The 18,797-nt window shown below is 37.5% G+C and overlaps 1 protein-coding gene across 1 annotated transcript in view; it reads right to left on the reverse strand.

Moving 5' to 3' along the window:
- The window catches only part of LOC140146738 (lipid scramblase CLPTM1L-like), a 29,692-nt gene extending 12,574 nt beyond the window's left edge, over positions 1-17,118 (reverse strand). The window contains exons 1-6 of the mRNA XM_072168613.1: positions 17,008-17,118; positions 14,449-14,741; positions 13,094-13,283; positions 12,514-12,638; positions 11,133-11,205; positions 8,589-8,706 (exon numbers count right to left, since the gene is read on the reverse strand). Of these exons, the coding sequence (XP_072024714.1) occupies positions 8,589-8,706; positions 11,133-11,205; positions 12,514-12,638; positions 13,094-13,283; positions 14,449-14,726 (784 nt within the window). The 5' untranslated portion in view covers positions 14,727-14,741; positions 17,008-17,118. The remainder of the gene's footprint in view (positions 1-8,588; positions 8,707-11,132; positions 11,206-12,513; positions 12,639-13,093; positions 13,284-14,448; positions 14,742-17,007) is intronic.
- Between the last annotated feature and the right edge of the window lie 1,679 nt (positions 17,119-18,797).

The following is an 18,797-nucleotide window of genomic DNA, read 5'->3' on the forward strand; positions in this document are numbered from 1 at the left end:
TCATGATTTTAATAAAGTTTTCTTCTGTCGTTGCACTAGAAGCTGGTTGGAAAACTGAGCTTGTGTTGGGCTCACATAAGTGTTTAGTATTGGGTTTACTTTTGAGTTTACTTTTAGTTTGTCCCAAAGTAAACGCTCATAATTTGCAGTGTCAACAGCACAATTTCTCCCTATAATAACTTCTATCATCACAGAGAAAGTATTTGCATGCTTAATTCAATATAGTCTGCTTTTACAATAAGCAGTTTTATTACAGTATGGCCTATAGGCTGCCAAAAACCTTCTGATCACCACACACCATCATCATCCCTATATCTTCGTCTTAAAAATTGCCGTGGTAGTACGATAAATCCTCACGTTTTTCAACAACTACGCATGGTGATTTTGAGCTATTTTGTTCGAGATAGGCCGTATGCGACTCAGGCTATGCATACAATTTGAGATTTTGAGAGCCGGCCACACTGTTTCTATTCTATGTTTTACGATTTTCGCATGATCAGTTTATGGCTGGCCGTAACCGCCACAACGTGGAGCTAAATTGACCAATCATGTTAGATCTTTTCATTACGCTGAGCCAGTTGATGCATCATCGCTCCAGAGAGAAAAACTCTTGCCAAAATTAATGTTTACTATGTGGATTTTAAATGAATCGAATGTAAATAAACCACAAACAGTTGTACAGGATCAATACCATTGTTTGATTAGTGTATAGTCAATGTTATCTTGCATGCATGTGTCATGTGTGTGGCGTGTTTGTTTGTTTGTCTACTGTGTCAGGCCAGGATCACTGACACCCACGGTACTGATACTGTCATACTATCACGGTGATCATATTGTTGAATGTTGTTGACTTTAAAATAATCATGATGCAGTCATGTCTACAGTAGAATTCACCACGACCTTTGAAGGACTTAAACCACATTAAAAGCTATTAAACCAAGATAACACTCAATGAAAACAGCTCAACTATGTTACATCAGATCTTCTCTGGTTAAATACACACTGCACTTGTGTCTGTTTTACCTGTGCAATGAACAATGAGCTGGTATTATAGTTTCAGTTGGGTGAATGATTATAAAGCTTAACGCAAGGTAACAATACTGTCTGGGCTTTTGTTTACTTAAATGAGACAATAGTCTGCTTATTGTTAACCAGCGTTCTTGAAAATGAGAAGCATAATGGTTTGCAGACTTAACACAGTTTAGAAATAATTTGTTCATATTTTTTGGTGTTATCTGTCGTTTACATATCCTTCCTAAAACACAAAAGTACCAATATTTCCAAACACCTAAATTAGCTAAAAATTTAGGAAATGTTACAAAACTATATTTTCTAGAATTTCAGAGAATACTTTAAATATTGACTGGTTATTTTTTACACAGTGACGCTCATATAGGCAATGGCATAAAACCTTCTAACATACACTAGGTCACGCGTCAATGGTGAGCGCACTGAGTATTGTGTATAGGAAAACGGGCAGTACCGTAACTACAGTATGTATGGCCTACTACTAGTATATAAAGTAAATCCGAACTGGTTTGCTGAAGGTCGAATTCCGCAGGCCACGCCGCAAGCATAAGATGTACAAATCAGCTCCCGGCGATACACTGCAGATCGCAGAATTGTGTGCATGGTTTACCACCACTCTGCCTAGCTATATAGTTGTGTACAATACTGTATGAGTTTCTTGTGAGTGCATGTCCATTTTAATAATAAGTCGGTTCGTACTTTTCATAAATTACTTTTTGAATCATAACTATCGTGACCGAGGATATCTTGCAACTACGTGAAGCTCGTCTGGCAAATTCTTAATGACTAAATTCGCTTCACGTAATGAGTAAGTCGTACTTGATTGGTCAGTTTTACCTCCGAGTAATGAAAAACTCTAACATGATTGGTCAATTTGGCTCCACGGAACAAAAAGTCAGCTACGCCAGTAGCAGCTCCACGTTGTGGCGGTTGCGGCCTACCATATCAGTATCCCATATGATATTTCTATTGTAAGAAAATTTTATTTGTTGTCACGTAAATCACAGGTTTCGTTTAAATGTACTAACTGGATATTAAATGTACTAATTGGTGAGGACCGGTATTTTGCTGTGGATATGTTTAACTGCAATTTTGATGTAAAACATTTGAAATCCGCTGTAAAAATTTTGATAATATTCAACTCTTTGAGAAAATTATTTTATAAAGGAATGCTGGTAAAACCAGGTGCAATACAATGTACATTATTGACACACTATCACGCTCTTTATCTTCGCAATAATAGAATAATCGATTTCAATCGAATTGAATGCATGAGTTTGTAGTTGACTACTGAGCGACCTAAGCGATCGATTGCTAGCCAATCAGATAGAACTCCTTTTCTTGCGTTCAGTGAAATACCACTCGCCTGTCGCTCACTACCACTCGCCCGTCGCTCACCAACGGGTATTAAATTTATATTTATCGTATAGGACGTCGACCGTGTGCACCAGTCTACATGTATCCAAAGTCTTGAAAATAGTTGATCTCTGGAGATATATTAGTTTGCCAGTAATGTCTTTGTAAATATGTTGGTGCTTCAGTTTTTGGCTGTCACAGTGCTTTCTTGATCAATTAATGTAGAAATCTTAGCGAGGGTTTTATTTTCTCGAATGTGCATAATAAAAATCCAAAAAAAAAAAACTTGCAAAACATACCTTTTGCCATAGAGTTGTGAAATGTTGATGTAGAAAACGCGAAATTAGATTTTCACGGATTTGACCAAATCCACAAATCGCCTTATTATCTTCTCGCTAAAATTTCGACTTATACAGTAATAACAGTATGCCCTGTACGGTAAAATTAAGACCTCACAAAAATATTGTTTTCCAATTGTATCAATACTTTTTGAGAGCAGTTATATGTTCTTTATATTATGGATAGTAGTACTAGTCTGATAGTGTTTAATGGGTAACAGGACACTTCGCTCCTTGCCATCTCGCCCCTAGTTCAATACACGAAATATTCGATATGAAATTTTGCTCTCTTTTGTATTCGTTCATGCTTACTCGGCGTTAAATGAAGTATAGACTTAGTTTGGTTTCTCTTTAGTCTGAACCCTGATTTTTATATGAAACTTCCAATTACGGCCTAGTCAACATCAATAAGTAAAAAAATGTTGAGCAAAATTTGTTTTGAAATCTTATCTACTTAGGGTCTGAGATCTTAGATTCCGAGACCAAGACTTCCAAAAAAAGTTCTCGAGACTTGACTAAAACTTGGTCTTTGAGACCTACAACACTACTTTTATCTGTAGCATATCAAATTTAGGGGAGAGATGGCAGGGGGCGTGGTGTCCAGCATTCGCTTAATGTACCTAGTAGAATAGAATATGTTAAGTAAAACAAATTGTTTTGAGCTATCAAGGTCAGATGGAGCCTTTGGTGGTCGATCGTTCAGCTGCAAAGATCAGTGTTCATGTTTTAGATTAACAGTTCCAATTAAAATAATTCAACCATACATCAAATTGTTATGAAACATTTCCATTAATATTGTTGTTGGGTCAAGGCCCTCTCAAATGGCAAAACCGGGCAAAGAGGGAAATATTTTTCCAAATGTATCAGATCGATACTTTTGTAAGCAGTTCATATTGTTTATATTAGCAGTATGATAATTAGTTTACATGTAAAAAATGAAATATCACAAAATAAAATTCATGGTTAAACATTGTAGAATAGAAAAATATGTATATATTATGGGTAATTTCAAGCAAGTGTCAACCAAATAGCAACAAATTTAAATTTAAATCCAAAGTTTAATTATATGCTCATATTGTAGCCAAGGGTCAAAAGTTCAGGAATTGTTATTTTATTTTGTGATATTTCATTTTTTTACATGTAAACTAATTAGCATAAATTTGCATATTCGGGACTAGTAAAATGTGCAAAAATGAGTTTTTTATTTATTTTAAGTATCTTTCAGACACAAAGGTATTATGATTTAATGAATGTCAAGTACAAAGTACATATCATGCTCAAGAGAAAAGTTTGTAATTTTTTAAACAAATAACTAAACAGCTTGTAAATCTCGTTAACCTCGGTGATTAATTAATGTATGCAGTTATTTATTGTCATTCTGCAACACAAACTATCATATTTTAGGATAGCAAGAAAACTATAAGTCCTATTTTCATGCAAATATTATTTTTCTGCACACTTGAAACTAGCTTCAAAATGATGACATCAAATCTGGGAAATTGCCTTTAATTAATAGCTCAAACGAGAGTAGCGGAATGACGATGCGGAATGACAAAGGTATTTATTGCCTATATTTAGGTAATTTCTAAAAAGTTTCAACATTGAGGATAACTCATAATTTGCTGAATTAGGCAACTTTGATGTGCAAGCTGTTGAATTTGGCAACTTTATCACAAAAACATGGCTACTTTACCTGTAAATAAGGATTTCAATGTGAAAATAATTGTGTTACTTGTATTCAAGAATTTTTAACATATGAAATGCCATTGATTACTTTCTTTTACTTTTTATGCATATTAAAGCATGATTCCCCTATACCTTAGGTTGAAAGTTTTCAGATTTGTGATAGATATTGTTAAACCATCCAAATTTGCAAAAGAGTGGGAGATGAGGCTGTAGATCATGAAGTGAAACATTTAATGAACCCTATCTATGTTATCAAGTGTTTTATTTGTTTCATTCATAAGACCATTTTAGGATACCGAAAGGAATTGTATACATATTGTCAACTCTAACTTTAATTAATTGTGTGTGCTTTTACAAAAGAAAATATCATTCCTGCCAAAGAAAATGTACATTTTATCTAAATATATGTCTTATTATTTTTGTATATTATATTTGCTGAATAAATTGAATTTAATTGAATTGAATTATAAATTCTGTACTCAAGTGTTTGTTATTTTTGTAAATTTTAGAAGTCATTGTCCATAATAAACAACTTTGACAACAATTTAAACATTTTGTTTTGCATTTATACAAGAAAAGGAGGGGAAGCAAGACTAACAAAATAATGTTATGTCTCAAAGCACATGTCGATTTCAAAATTGAATGCCAATCCATTTTTTTTTTTCCTTTTAAAAAACTTAAACCTATATGAGCCTGCTAGGAAAAACAAGAATGTAAAAAAGCTCTGAGACATAACATTTCATTGTTTAGCCTTATGCTGGTTTCATTGAGTGTTTGCCGCTTGCAGTGCTGCTCCGTGAACGATTTTACTGTTTCAAAGTTCTAACGGCACTCCCAAGTTGAGTTCAATTTGTATTTGGGTAATTGGCTTGACGCAGTCAGATTTTTTGCGGCAAAGTTTGGCTTGCAGAGTTACTCAAAATCACCATCAAAGCGGCAGACAATCTGAGCCAGTATTTATGACTGCTACTACTTCAAGCATTGACTTCAGCTTGACGAGAACACTCAGTTTCTGGTACATATTCTTGGATATGTCATGCGGCAAAAGGAAAGCATTACTTCCTTCTTATAAATTGCCAGTCCGATATTTGCTTCAATGCTTAGTAGTAGTTTCGGACCTAAAGTTAGTGTGTTAGGGGCAAGGTTTGTGTGGTCCAGTTTTGACTTCAAAATGTCAAAACTACTACAAGAGTTCTTCGGCAGTCGCACAAGACCATAATACGTCAACACTATCAGTAAACTCTGAACAAGCAAGTGCAAAATGCAAATTAAATGTGAAGGCAAAATTAATATAAACATAAAATAATGTTAGAAATTCAATTTCAAAAGGTGTAAAAACAAACGAACAAGAAAATTGAAAAATTGAACTTGATTAATTTAAGACAAGTTTAAGGCAAGATTTCCCAAACATGTCCTCAATCACATTCAATTGTATTCATAAAATCGGCAATGCATTTTATCACAATCGGACATCAATCAATGGCAATACACATACTACGTGCACGATGCTTAAAACAAGTTGTAGTCGCACAATGAAATTATTGACATTTATATAGCGAATTCGCAAATATTATTAAACATTGAGGGCAGAAGGGGTTTGATGCTCATTTTCCTACCACCCAGTCTCTTTTTTCAACTTAATTCGACCATGGTGTGTCCACACAAATTGTCAACAAACAAAGTTTTGGTGGTCACGCAACCTTTGACCTGTGTCTGAACTCCCGTGCATGTTAGCCAATCAGAGCGCGATTTGCACGTGATCGAAATTGCTCCGCTTTCCGATTGACCTTGTTTGGAACTAGCGAAATATTGCTGGCTCCTGATCGCTTAAACATTTTATAGCTTTCTATTCAATATGACAAAGCAGAATAGTTTATTGAAGCTGTGATAATCATCTCAGGTTTATTCTACAACTTTTACTTCAAGAAAATCCGTGTATCAGGCGCTGCTGTTTTGCTATTCACATTTTGTGCCCTTTTTTTTGATTTAACTCGCTGAAATTAATTTCCAAAATCACATTTAAAAAAATCATTTTTCAATTCTAATAACTGTTCGACGAACAATAACTATCGTACATGCAATTTATTTGCATGGTTTCTAAAAATATTTTTCTAGGACTTTTGTGGGATTTCAACCGATATCCCATCTCATTAAATATTCATATAACGTGTGACACATAAATATACACAAAGCACACACAGAGCGTGTTATGGGATGTTTGTCACATGCCGCTGACAACAAATACAGCTCAGAAACTCTTTTATCTAAAATGATGATGATGAGTCGCTATCTAGCACGGTACTGACTGACACGTCGGGCGGGACTTCGTCGGGAGGTCGGCGGGACACGCACAATTTCCCGGGTATAGGGCCCGAGACTTCGTCGAAACTCGTCATCAAATATTGCCCCGCATTGCCGGGTATTCGGCGGAGTACCGTCGGAAGACGTCAGTTACTCGATTTTTCAAAGCGAGTTGATGCCGACTTCCCGTAGTGCCCCGGTACCCAGGAGCCGGACTGCAATTGACGAATGCATTACATGGAGACTATAGTTTGATCAGGAGGGAAAGTTAGGCTTTTACCACTACGCCAAAAAGTAGACCCATGTTAGAATTAGTGCTATTAGTTGACCTGTACGGTCTTTATATTGTGTGTTAAAGAAAGTAGACAACTATAGGACTTTAATTAATAATTTGCGATGCTTCTGGCGATATGTCACAAGAAATTTCTCAAAATAAAATATTTTGATATTAATCCGCGATGTTATAAGGTCTGCCGATTATGAGCTGATCAAAGTATAGGACTGTACCAGAAGGTATAAACCGTCAACATCTTTCCCTCTAAAACCTGCTAAAAAACTAGAAATAATGACATGTGAATCAACTGAAGCTTCAATATAACATCTTAAGTTTGTCAAAAAGTCCCTCAAATTGACTAATCGTATTACAGAATTGAACAACATGTATTTAATTGTCATTGGCCCAACCATCTTGGCATACAGCCTCTAGTAAAGTGTAATGTAAAGGAGGCAAAATCAGTTGATGTTTTCCCTGTTATTGATATAAATAGTAATCAACGGCCATTCAACAACTCTTCCTATACCTTTGTACAGGAGCCAACCGTTGTTAAACCGTGATGAACCCACACTTTTACTGTAGCGTATGCGTGAACGCGAGCGAGACTACGCGTTACGCGAGAGCGCGTAAAATTCGTCATGCCTGGAACCTTTGTGCGTATGCCAGCTTACAAGTTGACTGCAGTATTTTTCAGGTAGCGGCTAAACATTGCCGCTTTATTCTGTAGTTTTATTGCTGATATCAAAAGAGAAATCACCAAAGTTTTTGTAAGGCTGAGTGGCAATGATTAACTGACATTCCTCGTAAAATAATCATGAATTATACGATATTTAGCTTCTTTTCGTTGTTGAAAGGATTCAATCATGTTTCACCGTTGTTCATCACCGTTTTAACAACTCGCGTCCGCGCTCTGCGTGGTTTACTTTCGCGAGGGCGGCAGCTAAACCCGCCAAGTAAACCACGCAGACGACGCGGCCGCATCGTTGTTAAACGGTGATGAACAACGGTGAAACATGATTGAATCCCTAAAGCATCAATGGTCAATCAAAGGATCAAGCAAATTAATTTTTGCACTGGGACCCTAGGTAATATATTTTCACTTGGGCTTTTGCAGTTGAAATCCATATACCCCCTATGGAAGACATGCCTTAATCTCATTTTAAATAGGGTTACCTGAATGGGTGACTCCATTTGAAATCTACACTCCCTGTGTGGAAGATTATAAGGCCATGTTTTCCATTGTAGGTGTATGGATTTCAAATGGAATGGGCTATTCCAATTAAAATCCACACTTCCCCTGTGGAAGATTTTGGAAATATCTTTCACAGGGGGAGTATGAACTTCAAATGGAATGAGGACATTAGGCAGCTCCATTTGAATTTCATACCCCTCTGAGATAGATACAACCTGCATCTTCCACAGAGGAAGAACAAGTTTAAAATGGAGCTGCTAATGTATTAATTCCATTTGATATTCATACTCCCTCTGTGGAAGATATTTCCAAAATCTTCCACAGGAGAAGCATGGATTTTAAATGGAATAGCTCAATAGCACTTTTTATGTGCAACATGCAAACCTGCAGTAAGTAGTATTGTTTAACTTACCAAAATCTTGGAGCATTTTCATGGAATGTTGTAGACTGACATAAAGCCTAAGTTGTCCGACTGATATAGGGCTGTATACTATGTTGAGAGTCATCTCGGGAATGCTTCTGTTGATTGGCTGAAAATTTGAACAAAAGTGAACTGAAATCAATAGCATATATTGTAAAGATTGATGACCCAAACAACATCCTCATGCCCCGGCCCGCTTTAACCCCATCAAAACTGAGAGTTTGGCACCTGAGGAAAAGTTGTATTTTTTCTCATAACCCCAGTCAGAGTAAATCTGAGATGATATGAACAAAAAGGTAGCCTCATCAGCCCATGGTGGTATCACCCATGCTTTTGTATATGGCCATATATATAATATGTATATAGATGAGGTGACATGTGTTTACATTTGATACGCCCTCTGTTGGTCTGTGATCAAAACTGTCAGGCAAAAAACACTATAGTTTACATGGAAGAAGTTAATTTTTATTCATTAACTTTGGGTTCAAAGCAAATAATACAAAAAATGGTATCAATCTTGTTTATAAATGCATCAAGCTATATACATAATATCACACAAAACTTCAAAGGTTTTTAAAAGTTGAGTTTTAAAGAGATTTATGTGGTCTGTCATATACACTTCTGTGTTCAAAATAGTATTTTGCCTGCTTTGAAACAACAGAGGGCTGTCTGAATGTAAACATGTGACATCATAGGTCACCTCATCTATAAAAAGAAGAAAATGTGTAAATTTACTCCATGTTGATTCACTACAGACTGTTTCGCCCTAAGGCTCCTCAGGTGAATGAGAGAAATATAGAACAAACAGAGAGTTATACCATCAAAGTAAGCACTTGAGAGTCATAAATATGTTTGTTCTATATTTCTCTCATTCACCTGAGGAGCCTTAGGGCGAAACAGTCTGTAGTGAATCAACATGGAGTAAATTTACACATTTCTTCTTTTTATGTATATCTTGCTCTCTGTAAGGATTGAGCACTCTGTGCAAAAGAAGAATGTATCTTTACTTTTAATATGTATATAATATGTATATCATTAGAGATGTTGTGAAGCTTCATCTGAAGACAGGTGACAAGGATGTTGAATCATGGGAGACGAAAGCTAGTGACCGGGTCAGTTGGAGGAGGAAAATCCACGATGCTGGGAAAACAATGGAGCGGCAGCGAACGGAGATGTAGCTTGAAGGATGGAGAAAGAGACACCCATCAACTGTGCCTTCATCGACCACGATGGGCAGCCGATGATGATATCATATTTAATATGATAAATGTGTACATCTGCACACTTAAGATTTCTCATACAACCTGTCATACAGTTATTTTAAGAAGGGTGCATACACACAAAATAAAGTGCAACTTGTTGGTGGAGTATAACCTAACCCATATATCAATTTGAGAGCCTGGTAATTAGACTGACTTTTTTCCCTTTTGGCATGATTATCCAAAATATCAAACACTTTCATTGATAGCAATCAAAGAGCTTCCCTATACCCAAAATGCCTCCACTTATAGAGCTTCCCTATACCCAAAATGCCTCCACTTATACCCAATGACATTAACCCTACCAGTTAATGTCATTGTTTCTAAACTCAAGCCTGACATTGTCATCCAAAATAAGCAGGACAATTCCATCCATCTTGTTGAGTTAACTGTGCCATTTGAAACCAACATATCAAAAGCCCATGAGCGAAAACAAACGAAGTACCTTGACCTTGTGTCCGACATTTCAGATAATGGGTTTACATGTACTTGTGATTTGACATGTTTTGAAGTCGGATCAGGTGGGCTCATTACCCAGGAAAATGTTGGACGCATTGTCGAGATATTTTCTTTTGTAGGCAGAGCCAAACCATCCAAGAAATTCATGAAAGAACTCAGCAAAATGGCCCTCCTGTCTAGTTACACGATCTGGAATGCTAGGCAGGAGCCGGCCTGGGGCTCCGAAGATCAGCCCCACATCAGTTTGTGATCGCACCCGCCGCCCTGCCATTTTGTTGGGTTCTTTCAGTCCTGCTTGGTATTCCTGGTGTGTTCTGCTTGTTGGTATATTCTTGTGTATTTTTGCTAATGTATAATATGTCACCCTGCATTAATTTGGGCATCTTGTCCAGATTTTGTCCTGGGTTTTTGTTCCTCCTTGTATTCTTGCATTGCTTATATTTTGTATTTTGCATTCCTGAATAAAGGTTGATATTACCACAACTGAAAAATATGCACCTAGGATGTACCAAGAAAATTGATAAAGATGCAGTAGGCTAAGCACAAAGGGGGTTTTACGTGTAGTGTATTTCACCAGGGGTTCTCTACTTTGGTTTGGATGGGGATTGCGGCTGGGACTCTGAAAAACTACCCACCTTCAACCAAATGTGATGAAAAACAGAGACAAAATTATACCAATTTTTGGTAAAAATTAGCAAATTTTAAAGTCTAAACTAAATGGCTGAAAATGTATACGGATCTGCTGCACATCCCTGTACCCTCATTTCCACTAAAGAACCCCCCCGAGTATAAGATGTCTGGGGTATTCGTTACTTACCACAAGTTCTATGTTCTTCTGTGCTAATTCATGTACATAAAGGATGGGTAAATACTCTGCATTTTTGGTGAACCTGCAACAGCAAAATTGGGGTGAAACATGTATTATTTTGATTGCATTGGGCTATTCCAGTTGAAATCCATACACCTCCTTTGGAAACATGACCTTAATCTTCCACACAGGGGGTGTAGATTTCAATTGGAGTCACCCATTTAGGTAAACCCATTTGATATTCACACTCCTTGTGTGGAAGATTAAGGCCCTGTCTCCATGGGGGTGCATGGATTTCAACATAATTGATATATCTCATTTGGTATACATGTAGCTTGTTGATGGGAATGAACAGGGTATTGTACTTGACCCACAACTCATAGGGCCCAGGCATGAGAATGACCATGAAAAAACCTGAAGTGTTTGAAAAAAGCCTGAAAAAGTGTGTGAAATTGGGCTAAAAAGCCAAAAACAAGCTGAAATTAAAAGAAAGTGCGTACATTTGGACAACAAAAAACAGGACGACAATTCTCATGCCTGAGGGTCCATACAGCAGGCAGCCTTCCCAGCCAAATGCAGCCATAATGTTTAAGTTCCCATTGAACAAGGGATTCCCTAGACAAGCTTTATCTCTGTTTCAAATTTGCCGCCTTTGGCCCCCATGGACCAGATCATGTCACATATTACTTGCATGAGTATATACTGACCACATGAGTTGATACTCATTTGGTATAGCTTGTTGATGGAATGAAATAGGGTCTAACATTTAACTCTGGACTCAATTAGTAATATTACTCACATGAGTAAATTGACTCACCTCATGAGTTGATATAACGCATTTGGTATATAGCTTGTTGATGGAATGAAATAGGGTCTAACATTTAACTCTGGACTCAATTAGTAATATTACTCACATGAGTAAATTGACTCACCTCAGGAGTTGATATAACTTATTTGGTATAGCTTGTTGATGGAATGAAATAGGGTCTAACATTTAACTCTGGACTCAATTAGTAATATTACTCACATGAGTAAATTGACTCACCTCATGAGTTGATATAACTCATTTGGTATTGCTTGTTGATGGAATGAAATAGGGTCTAACATTTAACTCTGGACTCAATTAGTAATAATATTACTCACATGAGTAAATTGACTCACCTCATGAGTTGATATAACTCATTTGGTATTGCTTGTTGATGGAATGAAATAGGGTCTAACATTTAACTCTGGACTCAATTAGTAATATTACTCACATGAGTAAATTGACTCACCTCATGAGTTGATATAACTCATTTGGTATAGCTTGTTGATGGAATGAAATAGGGTCTAACATTTAACTCTGGACTCAATTAGTAATAATATTACTCACATGAGTAAATTGACTCACCTCATGAGTTGATATAACTCATTTGGTATTGCTTGTTGATGGAATGGTATAGGGTCTTGCATGACACGTATAGGCAGCTTAGATTTCCAGTGAGCTGTAGGTATTTCATCTGCCGTAGAATTACCCTGCAATTAGAAAATATATACGTTTTCAGGCCACACTTGGTTGAATCTGATAAAGAATTTAATCATTGTACTATACATTGGTTGGCCTCAAGTTTGGAAAGACGTAGGTGAAAATTTCAATGGTCGCAGTATTAAATCGTACACACGAAATAATTGCACAGGGCGTATATGCTCACATACAAGGGCGGCTTGTTGGCACACTTAAAGCGCAACCACAAAAAATTGTTCAAATTAGTAGGGCTGTTGTCGAGTAGAATTTTCATTGTCTACAATCATCAAATCTCAAAATCTGATTATTTTATGGTACATAATGGTGATGTTTTTTACAATATTAGAGATAAGCTTTTTAAAAAGCGTATCTCTAATATTGTAATGACTAGTCTTTTCTTGACAATCAGGAAAACTGCTTTGTCAATAACAGCCTTGTCGACAACAGCCCTACAAATTAGTCTTACCTGCTGATCATCTTCCTTAAGTAAGTTGAATGCCTCTGCCTTAGGCACTGTATATTTTGTGAGTGGTGCAATCTGGTACACTGTGACCTCTCTGTCACGGAATGGCGAGGTACCCCGTGGATGTAGGAATACATAGGCATAAAGAGTGCCATTATTTAGTGTCCTTAGAGGTAGTGTGATATTAACTGATCTGCAAATAGAGGCAAAAATAGACAGATAAACATGTTTGAGTAAATTAGGCTGAGTAAAAATAAAGACACGCTTCTCGTCCAGGTCTTTTAAAAAAAAAGGAGGGGCTTTTTACTGGAAATAGGTGTAAATATCCACATTGGGCCCTTTTTAGCATGTAGATTAATGCCAGAAAAAAGGAGGCCTTTCTTATTTTGTTGTGCTGATTGGAAGGCCCCCTCTAATGTTCACAGAACCTTCCAAAAGTATTTCTTGCATATAACAAGACTATAGAAAGCATCTCAACTTCATGGACATCTTACTTCAAAAGTTATTGAACTAAATTTAGAAAAATATAAATACATTTGAATGAGCCTAAAAAAGAAGCGGGGGGGGGGGGGAGCATGTTTCGTAAAAAACCTTTATGACAAGACAGATACTTGATAGTTCTCGCTACCTACATAATGCATCAAAATAGGTCAAGGTTCAATACGCCTTAAGGGGGTACTACACCCCTGGCCAATTTTGTGCCTATTTTTGCATTTTTCTTAAACATTATAGCACATTGGTGACAGGTAAGATATGTATATTATAGGGGCAAAGACTACAACTACTGCACTGAAAATTCAGCAACTCAAGGCAAGTAGTTATTGATTTATTGATCAAATATTGGGTTTCCCTCATTTTTGACTGTAACTCCACAACTGTTGTCTGTGCTGAAATAAAATTTCCAGTGCAGTAGTTGTAGTCCTTGCCCCTATAATATACATATCTTACTTGTCACCAATGCGCTATAATTTTGAGAAAAATGCAAAAATAGGCACAAAATTGGGCAGGGGTGTAGTACCCCTTAATGGTACTTGACCGATTTTGCTGTGCTGCATAGGTAACAAAAAATCCTAGACTGTGCAATCCTATCTTTATTTGAATTGTTATCAAAAGGAACACTTGGTGGTGACATGTCAAAATTGGGAGCATGCGTATATTTTTGACCCTCATACAGACAAAAAATGTGACCTTTGCCCTTTTCGATAAAAACTTAAGAATGATACATCCAAGATAGGTCAAACTATACATTTTCTGAATTCACTACTCAAAACATTGGACCTGCCTACATAGATCTTTATCCTCTATAGAGGATAGAAAAACAAGAATTTCTATTGTTTATTCTTGAATTTCTGACTTACATTTCACGATCATCTGTTAAGTCCAGCTGTTTCTCTCGATGTGCCAGCATCAAATCTTTCTCTCTCACAGTCTTACTCACTGAAAGTGATGTGTACAAGCGCAACTCAAACTGTGAGTCCGCCTTTTGGTGTGGCGTAACACATCTGGTACCTTTACCAGGAACACAAGCTTCTGGGTTAAATAATTCATACATCGTCATGGCTACTTGACCCATGTACACCACAAATAGACCAATCACGATAAAGTTGATGATAGTACCACCAGATGGCAGGCCCATGGTGGAAAACTGAAACTGAAAGAGGTTGATAAATTAGAGGTTCATTTGCCCCAGTAAAATTCATCAAAATTCAGATTTTGACATTTGAACTTGCAAAATCCTTTCAAATGGTAAACATTGGGCTGTTTCATTCATTCCCTAAAGATGACCATAACCTTCCACACCGAGTACGACATCCAAATGGGACTTCCTGAATGTCATGCCCCCATTCTTGGCTTGCTAAAAAATCTTTGCCTCCCCACACATATGCCAAATTTTTGGCATCCCAATTTGCAAACCCAAATGGTCTAGATATATGTCGCTTGCCCCCCCCCTATCGGCTGGCCAAAATTGCTTTCCCCGCACAGTGTCATCGCCTAATATCTTCATGGCAGAAATCGCCATGGTAGACTTGAATCCACCGCCACGCATGGCCATTTTGTTCTGACCTGTTTAATAGTTTTGAGACGCATAATGGGCCGAAGGACATCTGACTACTTAAGGCTACTGACAATTGCCCGGTGACTGACCTCGCTGTGTGTGAGTCGAGCATGGTACGCCATAGGTCAAATGCTTTTAGACTACCCACGTTTGGCCTATACACTGCGCTATATAATTTGGCACATATAAAATCAGAATTATTGTCAGTTTTTGAGTTCAAGACGCAAGGTTCTTTCTCAAGACGCTTGAGACTATCATATCTGTTCTGTATCTGTAGCAACTAGCAATACTGCTCAACGCTTCAAGTGAAGCCAGACGAACAGGAATAGTTGTGCGCATGCGGATTGCTATTTATTGGAGTTGCTTTAGGTAGTTGGTTGCTTGGTTCTTGAAATCTTTGGAGTCTTGTATCGTGGTGATGTGGTAGGGTCGCTTGTTCCAGTCCTGTACTGTCCTTGGCCAGAACGAGTACTTATAACAGTCTTTGTTTGCGGTTATGATTTGATATGAGTTCTGGTGAGAGTGCCTAGAAGTACGTTGGACCGGCAGAAGGAGGTCGGCAGGGGCAGGACCGGCAGGGGCAGGAGATCCTCTCTAGCCTTGTGGAGGATGGTTAACCTATTGGCTGTTCTACGATCTTTTAAAGAACACCAATCCAGCTCCTTCAGCATGTTAGTGACACTACTAGTTCTTCTGTGGTCATTCATAACAAAGCGCGCTGCGCGGCGCTGCGCGGCGCTGCACCATCTCAATTTTGTTACTTAGGTCGTTTTGGTGGGGGTCCCACACTGAACTGGCATATTCAATGTGGGGATGCACAAGTGACATGTAGGCATTTTGTTTGATTTGCTTGGTGCAAGAGTACAAGTTCCTTCTAATAAATCCTAATTGTCTGTTTGCAGATGATGTGTTGCGGTGAATGTGATTAGACCATGAAAGATTGTTGGAAATCTCAACTCCTTGGTAGGGATGGCATTTTGTCTAGCTTCTAAAATGCTGTCTCCCAGTTTGTAATCAAACATTTTAGTCGAACGTGCATGGGTGATCCTCATGACGAAACATTTTTGGATGTTGAAATGTAGTTGCCAATCATTCTGCCATTTGACAAGTGTGTATAGGTCATCCTGGAGTTGATCATGGTCATGATTGTGAACTATTTGCCTATACATGTAGATAACACAATCATCGGCAAAGAGCCTGACTTCAGATTGTATGTTTTGTGGCAAGTCATTGATATATATGAGGAATAAAGGTCCTAGCACGGTGCCCTGGGGAACGCCAGATAACACATCTGTCCAAGGCAGCCGAGACCGAGTGTTCACCCCCGACAACGACCCTCTGTTTACGGTTCAACACATATATTCAAGTGCAAGGAACCACATCTGGTTTCTTTAGACGAAATCATTTACGGGAGATATTCATCATTTTCTACCCCGGTATCCAAAGATTCGGTCTGAATATCAAAATCGTGCATACATACATGACATACTAAGGCATATTCACGTGTATCGATCCGACCCGGGTATTGATTTTAGACTGTCTTTAGTGTCTTAGACTTAGTATCTCTGGTGTACCAAGTAATTCATGAATTATTAGCCAGGCGATGTCGCCATGTCGGTGTGCCCCGCTTTCGGCTCGCCAAAATTTCTCCCCATCAGGGCTCATAATTTATTGCACAGCTCCTGCTGACCTAGCTATTTCAAACTACACAAAATCATGTACAGTGACTGTAGGCCTATGCATGTAGTAAGCTTATTTTCATAATTTTGTAAATTGTATTGAACAATCTTTGAGTTAAAACTGATCAACACTGAGCACGTACTTCCAATTACATGCTACCAAACTACCGTATGCTATTTACCTGGAAATGTAGACAAAAATGTATTACATCAACAAGAAACAGGTCATAAACCCCGTCATAAACGTGATAAACGACACGTCAAAAAGTTAACTTTCGTGCTTGTTGCAGGAAATGAAAATATGAGGTCAGAGTTGAAAGTGTAAATGTACGATAGCCAAATCAATAACATGGTACGCGTGCATTTTGTACATGTTACACGTAAAGTACATGCAAATAATGGTAGTCTTGGTCAAAATCTGTTCAAAATCTTCAAATCTCAAAATACTACACATGTTATTAGGGGCTGTGCAATAATTATGAGCCCTGGGGAGGGTAAAATTGGGTGGGGGGCCAAGAATTTTTGTCGAGCCGAAAGGGGGGAGCAATTTTGGCAAGCCAAGAGGGGGGGGCAAGCGATTTTTGGCACACATAATATAAATAAAACACTCTAAAAAGTCATAGGAAAAAAAAATACGGAAACGCTTAAATATGCAAATTTTCCTGCTCGCTGCGCTCGCAACATGTATAGACCATTAAGGTTTGTAAATTGGGATCCCAAAAACTTTGGCATGTACAAGGGGGGGGGGAAGAATTTTTGGCGGGCCGAGAGGGGCGCAAGCAATTTTTGGCGAGCCGAGGGGCAAGCGATTTTTGGCGAGCCGTTTGAAATTTACCCCCCCCCCGGGCTCATAATTATTGCACAGTCCCTTAATTATCAGGACCAGATCTCAGAATTGGGGGGGGGGGGGGGTAAAGGGGAGTCATTCAGGTATTGTATATCAAGAATTAAGAAAAAAGGGGATCATAGAATCCTGAGGTCAGTACTATACAAATGATGTTCTGAGTAGGCCAGTTACACTACATTATTGTAAATGGAGTCATTGGAACAATCCGGTTTGAAAGGGTGTCACCTTCACTGGTCAATTTAAGTGTACATCAGACATATCGAATTGTATTCTGAATACGAGGATTGTCCTCGTGATATCGAATATTAAATTTAGACTTTTTGAAATTGGCGATAGGCTTATATAGTACACGTTTTATGGCAAATTATTAAAAAGTAATTTTTTTCATTCAACAGTCCTCGAAGTAAAATTTATGAATATATTATTATAGGCCTAATGATGCATGATAGGCCCTGCGTAGGGTAACTTGGGGTTGGGACCCAGGATAATTTGGGACAGTGATTTCGGAAATACTTTTAGTTTTATACCTTAAGATATAGTCACATTTTGCCCATTTTTGCAACAAAAGAACTTTGATATAATGTCTATTTATATTTCCAACCATTTAAGGTGGCTGTGTACTCTCAGATATGCATGTAGTAAAAGTGCAATAACTTTGTAATTATTCGCGCAAAACATATAAAAGTATACATTTTTATGAAGGCAAGACATCAATAAATCTTAATATAAATACAGATTTGGGGCAAAAACAACAATTTTGAAGAAAATCACAAAAAAGTGAGTTTTTGGCAATATTTGTTAGGTACATCATAACAAAAAAACACTCTTTCCAAAATATTTTATTTTGTTTTTAGCTCAATCTTGAGGCTCCATTCCAAAAACGGTTTTTTTATTTTTTTTTATTGGCTTTATTTTTTGAGATATTGACCATATAAGGCATCAAAATGAACTTTTTAAAATTCAAAAACGCCTATTTGCACAAAATGATGCCCAAAATCGGAAATAGACCAAAATATAAAAAAATGAGAAAACCGTTTCTTGAGTCGATCATGCTTTTTACGATGATCATATTTGCTTACCTATAGATGCTGTATTTATTGAGTTATCGTGTACCTAAATCGTCAT

This window comes from Amphiura filiformis, chromosome 2, assembly GCF_039555335.1.
Source record: "Amphiura filiformis chromosome 2, Afil_fr2py, whole genome shotgun sequence".
NCBI lineage: Eukaryota > Metazoa > Echinodermata > Ophiuroidea > Amphilepidida > Amphiuridae > Amphiura > Amphiura filiformis.